The 9,658-nt window shown below is 37.7% G+C and overlaps 1 protein-coding gene across 4 annotated transcripts in view; it reads right to left on the minus strand.

Moving 5' to 3' along the window:
* The window catches only part of Ggnbp2 (gametogenetin binding protein 2), a 38,033-nt gene that overhangs the window by 293 nt on the left and 28,082 nt on the right, over positions 1-9,658 (minus strand). For all 4 annotated transcript variants that reach the window (XM_055619787.1, XM_055619788.1, XM_055619786.1 and 1 more), the window contains exons 9-14: positions 6,408-6,602; positions 4,663-4,810; positions 3,091-3,216; positions 2,857-3,005; positions 1,622-1,870; positions 1-526 (exon numbers count right to left, since the gene is read on the minus strand). The exon at positions 1-526 is cut by the window's left edge and continues 293 nt beyond it. In XM_055619787.1, coding sequence (XP_055475762.1) covers positions 323-526; positions 1,622-1,870; positions 2,857-3,005; positions 3,091-3,216; positions 4,663-4,810; positions 6,408-6,602 — 1,071 coding nt within the window. In that variant the 3' untranslated portion in view covers positions 1-322. The remainder of the gene's footprint in view (positions 527-1,621; positions 1,871-2,856; positions 3,006-3,090; positions 3,217-4,662; positions 4,811-6,407; positions 6,603-9,658) is intronic.

The following is a 9,658-nucleotide window of genomic DNA, read 5'->3' on the forward strand; positions in this document are numbered from 1 at the left end:
GAGCTCACTGTCATTTCTGTACAGAGGTGTAAGTACAACATTACTTTTGCCACTAAGTTGCTTTAGTAAGTCTCACAGGAAGAGAAATGTTTAATGAAGAGATGGCTTAAATCATAGGCAGGCCTGCGCAGCCACGCAACTAAAGACACAAGCCTGAAGAAAGAACAAACGAATGAGGTTACCTCCACCATCTCCCAAAACAAGGAATCACATTGATTTAAGATAAAATTTTGCCAGAAGTCACTAAATTAAGAGTTTTTAAAAGAGAAGGCGCAGTAGTCATCTTGAGTGTTTCATTGAAAGACAGAGCTATTTTATTTATTTAATTTGCTCCAGCCGTTGTCAACCAGCCACTACAAATGGGCCTCTTGTGGTCATTTAAGCGGCAGTATTTATTAAATTTCTCCTTCAGATGCTGTCGGTATTGTTCTCTATTGCTGTAGAAAGACTGGTTATTAGCCATAAATGACTGTATTTCATCTTGTGAGATAAAGATCTCCTCATCTGAAGTACATTCAGACTCATCCTGCAAATTAAAGCAGTAGTTAAGACCATGACAAAGAATTCAAAATGCTATGCTTGTGGGGCCACTACAAATTAAAATAGCCTAGCTTTTAGTTTCCACCCAGTCAAACAATCTCTAACTGGAATACTTACAGAATAAGCACCATGCAACCTGTCTTAGAAACTAGTGAGAATAAATCTAACTCAGCTTGGTTTGAAACACGAATTCTGTAATTATCCCCTCTATATCTAAGCCTATCACCATACTTCTCTACCTTTAAAAACGACTAGAGATAGATACAACTAATTATCAATTTTTAAATGACCAGACTTCTCTCTAGCTGGTCCTATGTTGCAACTTTTATTTATCTCTACAAATTAAGTAAAAGATAACTTAAAAAGTATGTTATATTAGAATCACCATTAAATTTTACATGTATAAAAACAAAACAAACAACAATAAAAATCCTTGATATTCCAAAAGACACACTTCCACCAAGGCTTAAATAATGGCAGGGATAACAATCTTTTCTTTTCATGATCCAGCACACACTACGCAGTGGGACATTGGCATCCAATACTGTTCAACTGAAGCCTCATGAGGTGGAATCGATTTACAGCCCCACAGCCAGTCGGACTTTTCTCCTACACGCCCCTTGACGTAATTAACTTGGAATGTAAGCTTTAGTTCAGAATAAGTTTTTGTTTTAGGAGGAGGGTCTTGTCCCAGGATGGTTTCAAAGCCCCTATGTGGCTGAACATGAGTCAAACTCTTGATCCTTCTGCCTCTTCCTTTGGGGTGCTCTCAAAGAACGAGACGATACTCATTCAATATTCTTCCCAGATCTAGTAGGGTGGGCACTACACTGTCACTTGGTGAAACTTGCTTACAGGAATTCAAAGAGGCCAAATCCTAGACATGATGCCACTTCTTACTCTCCCCAACTGGTCTAACTTTGAAACAAAAATAAGATGATGTGCTCCAGAAGAGTTACAAAAGTCATGAGTGGAAGAACAGAAATAAAGTCACCTTTCATTTCTTAACTGCTCTCTGTTCTCTACCTGAAACCTTCAAATATATCCCCCAACTCATAGTAAGATATCATGAACTACTTACAAGAAGTTCAACTAAGCTCTTGGCGCCTTTTCCAGAGTCAGGACCAAATGACATTTCTGTAGGTTCTGTGAACTGTGGAACACTTTTCCTATGCTCACACCAAGGCAATGGCTGCCCACCCTTCTCAGCCGTGCAACAATTCTCAGGATGTGCATCTTTGGTCTTGTCACGGTGAAACACTGTGTGCATGGTGTTTCCTGAGGTCTCTCGATTACCTGGATCTGTAATACAGCTTCCAAGTTTTTGGATCTAAAACCAGGGCAAGAAATTTCCCAAGGGGAGGAAAAAAAGGGGATTAAAAAAAAAAAAAAAAAAAAAAGGAATTATTTTTCAAAGAAAAAAAAAAAAAATTCCCAGGTAACTAGTGACTTCCAGTTTAGATGACTATCCAGACAAGACAGTAAAAAACCAAAACTAACTAAAAGATTCTGTAGTATAGTACTTGAGAAGTAACACTGAGTAACAGCAACAGCTGATATTTTTACGTGACACTAAACCCATTACAGATGATATGCTAACCTGCTGTATCTTACTTCATCTTCATAGAACCTAAAAGTCTATTATCCTCATTTTTGCAAAATGAAAAACTATATAAATTTCTCAAGATTATATACCTAATTAAAATTAGAAAGTAGTGGGCCTAGAGAGATGGCTCAGCAGCTCAGAACATCTGCAAAGGACCAAGGTTCAATTCCCAGCATCCACATGGCAACTCATAAGTCATCCTAATGCCAATTGCCAAGAAACCCTGTACTCTCATCTATCTTCTGCAGGTACCAGGTAACCATGTGGTGCCCACACATACAAGAAGGTAAAACATTCATACACATAAAAGAAATAAATCCAAAGAAAAAAATAATTACAAAGTACTGTAAAGAGATTATTAACCACATTTATGATTCACTTGAACTTCTGGACAAATAAAGACTCCCTACTCCATATCCACACCCACAAGTAACAAAACTATGTAAAACACTCATTCTTAACATTTTTTCGAGATACTGTTTCTCTGTGTAGCCCTTGCTGTCCCAGAACTCTGTAGAGCAAGCTAGCCTCAAATTCAGAGATCTGCCAGCCTCTGCCTCCCAGTGATGGGATTAAAGGTGTGTGCCACCACCACCCAACTTAAAATCCTCTTTAAAAACCCCTCATCAATAAAGCTGTGCATGCCAACTCAAGGAACACAGGGTGTTTTTAAACTGCAAAAAAATTTAATTGCAAATCACCACACTCACATGTTCATCGCATTTCAACATCTTGCTTTTCTTTTTCTTCTTTTTATTTTTTCCTTTTGTGTTATTTTCTTCAGAATTTGCCCAACATTCAACACAACTATCACCATCATCTTCTTTGTCTTCACAGTGATGAACACAGGAATCTTCACCTACAAAAATTAATAACCCTTCTTATTTATGGTGTTATATCAGCCATGTAGTAGTTACTAATTAGGAAGCTTAACCCAAGCATACCATGTTCATCATGGTTACAAATTCCCTCAGTGCAGGCAACATCTGAACCTTCTCGAGAACCTGTTTCACTTCCTTCCATGCTAGATGAATATCCGCAATCACTACCATTACAGTGTGGAGATATGCCTGAAAATACAGCAGGTGAAAATAAAGCTTAACTCATGATCCAGGGAAAAATATCAAATTTTATTGCTTATTAAAAGTACAATTAACATTTACACGTTTTTGTGTCTTGTAAGAAAAGAACCATTAAGTACCTGACTAAATCGTATGAGAAAGCAACCTTAAAAGTCTCATTTCAGCAGGGCAGTGGGGGCATATGCCTTTAACCCCAGCACTAGGGAAGCAGAGACAGGCAGATCTGTGTTCCAGGCCAGTCAAGAGTACAAACAAACCCTCTCTCTTTTTTTTTAAATTTATTTATTATGTATACAATATCTGCATGTATACCTTCACATCAGAAGAGGGCAACAGATCTCATTATAGATGGTTATGAGCCACCATGTGGTTGCTGGGCATTTGAACTCAGGACCTCTGGATGAGCAGCCAGTGCTCTTAACCTCTGAGCCATCTCTCCAGCCCCCAAGAAATCCTATCTTCAAAAACAAAAAATACAGGGCTGGAGAGATGGCTCAGAGGTTAAAAATACTGGCTGTTTTTCCAAAGGTTCTGAGTTCAATTTTCCCAGCAACCACATGGTGGTTCAACCACCTGTAGTAAGATCTGTTGCCCTCTTCTGGTGCACAGGCAGAATGCTGTATAAATAATAAATAAATCTTTAAAAAAAAAAAAAAAAAGTAAAATTTGCTCAAAAAAAAAAAAATCCACAAAATACTAATTCCACCAAAAAAGGGGTGGAGGGGCTGTTAGAAACTTGGCTGGGCATGGGGGTACACACCTTTGATTCTAGCACTTAGGAGGCAGAGGCAGGGGATCCCTGAGTTTGAGACCAGCATGTTCAGGACAGCCAGGGCTATTACAAAAAGAAATCCTGCCTCGAAAGACGGCCCCCCCCCAAAAAAAAAAAAGACAAACAACAACAACAAGAAAACAAAACTAATTCCAAAAAATCTCTAAAAACATTTATATTTAAAAGAAGAATAGATCTAAGTTTTGTTTTATTTTGAGGGAGGGGAGCTAGAGAGATAGCTCAATGGTTAAGAGCACTGGCTGCTGGGTCTTCAAAATGAGTCCAGGACAACCAGGGCTCACAGAGATATCCTGTCTTGAAAAAACAAAAATCAAAAACAAAAAAAAGAACATTGGCAATTCTTTCAGAGGACCTGAATTTAATTCCCAGCACCCACATGGTGGTCTATAACTCCAATTCAAGATCAACACCCTCACACAGACATATATGCAGGCAAAACATCCAATGCACATAAAATAAAAATGAATTATTGAAAAACAGAGAGGTTTTTGTTTTTGTACAAGGTCCCTCTGTACTGGGATTAAAGGCATGCAACACCTTGCCCAGCAAGTTATTTTTTTTATTATTATTGTTGTTGACTAAATTTTTATTTTTTTTTATTAATTACAGTTGTTAATTTTTAAAAAGAATTATTTACTCACCTTTCTTTATTTTAGGGGACCCCAAAAGATTGCCACTGCTAGGACAAGTACACGATGTATTTTCATTGGTAACAATTACTTCTACACAACTATTACCATCTTCAGCGCTGCCACAAGCTTTGCAGCTATTTTCAATGAAGTTTGTTTCCTTTAAGGATGGACATTAAAAGACAATAAAAGGATTTATGTATATAATAATTACATTTTAACTTCTAATTAACTAATTAAACAGCAGTTATAAGGTTAGAAAATTAAGAATATCCATATAAATAACCAGAGACTAGCCAGAGGCTCATGTCTGTAAGCCCAGCATTTGAGACAGAGAAATTGCTACAAGGTTTTGAGAAAGGGTTTCTTTGCGTAGCTCTAACTGCTCTAGAACTCAGAGAGTTCTGCCTACCTCCATCTCCTAAACATTGGGATTAAAAAGTGTGCTACCATGCTTGGCTACTGCTGCAAGTTTGAGACCGACCTGAGCTGCATAGGGAGTTCCAGGATAGCCTGGGATACAGAGTGAGATCCTATCTCAAAATACATATATTTAAAAAAATAAAAAAAAAAAGTAAACCAGGCAGGCAGCAGTGGTGCATGCCTTTAATCCCAGCACTACAAAGGCAGAGGCAAGTGGATCTCTGAATTTGAGGCCAGCCTGGTATACAGAGTGAGTTCCAAGTCAGCCAGGGCTATATAGAGAAACCCTGTCTCAAAAAAAATAAACAAAAAGAGAGAAAAAGTATAAAGCTACTTCACTATGAACTATAAGAAAACAGGGTGAGGGCTGGAGTGATGGCTCAGAGGTTAAGAGCACTGGCTGTTCTTCTAAAGGTCCTGAGTTCAATTCCCAGCAACCACATGGTGGCTCACAACCATCTATAATGAGATCTAGTGCCCTCTTCTGGCGTGCAGGCACACATGCAGACAGAAAAAAGAAAACAGAGTGAAAAAATAGGGAACCTAAGCAAGCAAGCAAGCAAACAAGTAAAAGTTAAACAGCAATGGCGCCTCATTAAATCAAGAGCAGGGCAACCAAAATGTACCAGAAGCAAAAATTCCTGTGGCATATCCATGCACAAAGCCTCCCTCAAGGAAAATCTACTTTTGACAACTATTTGAGCTGAAAGCTGAATTAAGAACAATTTCACTTCAAGCTAATTCAAACTAATGTGTTTAGTGGGTACTTCCCCTAACATGAACAAAGTAAATCTGTCAATTCAAAAACAACAATAACAACAACAAAAAAAAACCCAGTAATTAAAAAAAAAAAAAAAAAAAAGGCAAAATCCCATGCATTTTGAAACAATGGCAAGAATGTTGAAAACTTACTGTTTTCTGAATGAGGTTTCACTATGTTGATTAATTTAATTAATTAAATTGATTAGTTATTATTTGATTAATAGAGTGGGCTTATAATTTTTTAAATGGTCTAATATTTCTCCAGTTTAATATATATTACAGTAAATACTGATTAAGTATAACCCACAAAAGATTTGGCTACTTTAAGAGATAGGGGTTCTAGAGGTGAGAACTGATCTCTGTCATTCACAAAGACATTCCATATTTTGATTTTGCAATAGACAACAAACCAACACAATGCCTTTATAAAATGAATGCAGGCATTAAATATCGTGGCTTACACGTGATTTTCGAAGAAAAGCCAATACATAAATTACAAGACCTCATCTTTAGAAAAGCAGAGTAAAAACGCCCAAAGTCTTACTTCTACCCAAAGCAACAGCAACACATACCTTCTCTTGGCTGACTGCCTTTTCATCTGCTGTGTGTAAGGAAGCAGGAATATCACACACACACTTATTTTTTCGTCTGTTCTTCCGTTTTTGGCGTTTCTTTTCTTGCTTGAGTTCTCTAACTCGTTCTTCCTCTGAAAATTCCTCACAAAGTTGTTCCAAGCGGCTAATACCCTGTACTTTCTCGACAGTCATCTATTATAAAAACAAAGTTGAATGTGAACATCCATCGTAATTTATTTTTCCAATGCAACTGTCACTTTAAAAAGTTTAAATATCGCACACAACAAATAGTATTTTATGCAGCAACTTCAGACAGTCCCCATAAAGATCTTAAAAGGTTTTCCTGATTTCTGAGGCAGTCTCACTGTACAGCTCAAGCTGGCCTCAGACAAACAGCATTTCTGCAACGGCCTTTAAGTGCTGGAATTACACATGTAAGACACGCACACCATGTCCAGCAAAAACTCATTTCAATATTTTTTCTTTTGCAGTGTTAAAGATCAAACTGAGAGACTTCCACATATTTTAGTATTTTAAATAATAATGTCCTAAAAATGGACTCAAGAAGTTAATGTACAATAAGAACCTAAAAGAAAAAAAAGTTAACCAGCTGGCCACAGGTGGCACACAACTATATAATTCCAGCACTCGGGCAGAGGCAGGCAGATCTCTGAAGTTCAAGGTCAGCTTGATGTACAAAGCAAGTCCAGAACAGCCAAGGCTACATAGAGAAACCGTCTCATAAAAACAAAAGAAAAACAACAACAACAACAAAAACATTGCTATTCAAGTCAACAATATTCTAGTTTTACTTAACTGTATTCCAAACACACATACACCATATATACACCCTATCCCCTTACTATTAAGGACTGAACCCAGGAAAATTGAGACACACCCTAGTCTTTTTACGGGTGTATGTGTATTTTACATAACTTCACGTGCACCATGTGAAAGAACCCTCAATCAGATTTCCTAGAATGAGGAGTTACAGGTGGCTGTGAATCACCAGGTGGGTTCTGAAACTGAACCTGAGTCCTCTGAAAAAGTAGTAAGTTCTTCTAATTGTCTAGCCATCTATCCAGATCCATTCCTTTATTTTTGTTGTGACCCCAGCCTTTAATGGCTGAGCCATCTCTCCAGCTCTCCAGATCCATTCTTTTCTTTTAAAATTTTATGTGTCTGGGTGTTTTGTCTGCATGTTTGTCTGTGGGTCATGTGTGTGCCTGGTCCCCATGATCTCCAGAAGAGCGCATCAGATCCCCTAAGACACTGGAGTTACAGAAGTTGTGTGCCACTATGTGAATACTAGGAATTAAACCAGGTCCTGTAGAAGAGCAGCAACCAGCAACTGCTCTTAACTGCTGATCCATCTCTTCGACCCCACATTAATTTTACTCTGTCTCTCGCTCCCCCTCTCACTGTTTTTAGGAAACAAGTATCTCCATGTAATTCTGACCATCCAGGAACTTACAATGTAGACCAGGCTATCAGTGAACTTACAATGCTGAGACTGAAGGTATGCACAACCCCCCAAGTTTTCTTATTTATTCTTAATTAAAAGAGTACATAACCAAACTAGATTATCTCATCTCAATGGCACAAACATGAAAAACATCTGTTTACCAAAAACCAGCATAAATGATCTCAGATGCTTCAGAATACTTAAGGAATTCATGGATTGTTGGAGGTTGGTCTGATGCATGTTACTAGCCCTCAAGATCTGGGTACACCTATCCTTGTGGTGTAAACCTACCTGACTGGCTATTTAAACTGCCTATACCAGGGCAGGGCAGAATGGGGCAGGCGTGGCAAAGTTTTCCCAGGCTTGGAGAGGGCAGAGAGAATCACTTGGGACGAACGACGGGGAAGAGAGGAAGGAGGAGGACACCACGATGGGTAAGCAGGAAGAAGAAACCATGTGGGCGAGGAGAAAGAACTCCATAATAGTGTGGAAAGGCCCAGATAAAGATCAAAAGCAAGTAACATGAGATTATGGATGGAAAGTGGTCCAGCTAGAAAGGACTAAGGTGGGGGGCTAGAGAGATGGCTCAGTGATTAAGAGCACTGGGTGCTCTTTCAGAGATCCCGAGTTCAAGTCCCAGCAACCACATGATGGCTCATGACCATCTACAATGGGATCTAATGCCTTCTTCTGTCATACAGGCATACATGCAAACAGAACACTCGTGTCTAAATAAATGTATCTTTTTTAAAAAGAAATTAATCTTTAAAAACAAAAAAAGGAAAGGATTAAGGTAGATGGCATTGAATGGGGGCTAGGAGATGGACGGTGAGGATGTCAAGACAGTGTAAGTGAAATATCTACCTAGCTCCAAGATAATAAGGCAATTATAAATCTAATAGGTGTCTGTGTCCTATCATTTATAATACCGAGTTAGATAATACTGCCATGATAAACTTATGGCTAAAACTAAACATATAGCCCAACACCCATTTATTTATTTATTTATCTATCTATTTATTTATTTACTACAACAATGGATGAGTTTCTGTAAATGGTTTCATCCTATTTTCAAAAGGACAAGTAACCCAATTAAAAAGTTACAACCATGGCTTTATATATCTAACACAAAACAGTCATTAAAATAAATACACAAATTCTATTAATATAACTGAAAAAAGGAGACCAAATCACAGCAGTATGCACAATAGCAGCATTATAAATACAAGCCTTCAATGTTTTTTTAATAAAGATTTATTTATTTATTATTTATACAGTGTTGTGCCTGTATGTATGCCTACATGCCAAAAGAGGGCACCAAATCTTATCACAGATGGTTGTGAGCCACCACGTGGTTACTGGTAATTGAACTCAGGACCTTTGGAAAAAATAGTCACTGCTCTTAGCCTCTGAGCCATCTCTCCAGCCCCTTCAACGTTCTAAGCAGACACTTTGTGTTTTGCTTGTACAGTTCCTGGAATTAAATCCAGGTCCTCCCTGCATACTAGGCAAACATTCTAACACTGAGTCATGCCATGAGCCCCTAAAACTGCAGTTCTCAACCTGGGGACTGAATGACCCTTTCACAGTGGTTGCCTAAGACAATCAGAAAACACAGATATTTACATTATGATTCATAAAAGTAACAAAATTAATCATGAGGTAGAAACAAAATAATTTTTGGCTAAAATAATAATAATGATAATAAATTATTATTAATATTGATTATATTAAATTTATTATTATTATTATTATTATTATTATTATTATTATTATTATTATT

The sequence above is a fragment of the Psammomys obesus genome, unplaced genomic scaffold (assembly GCF_907164565.1).
Source record: "Psammomys obesus unplaced genomic scaffold, mPsaObe1.curated_primary_1811, whole genome shotgun sequence".
Classification (NCBI taxonomy): Eukaryota; Metazoa; Chordata; class Mammalia; order Rodentia; family Muridae; genus Psammomys; species Psammomys obesus.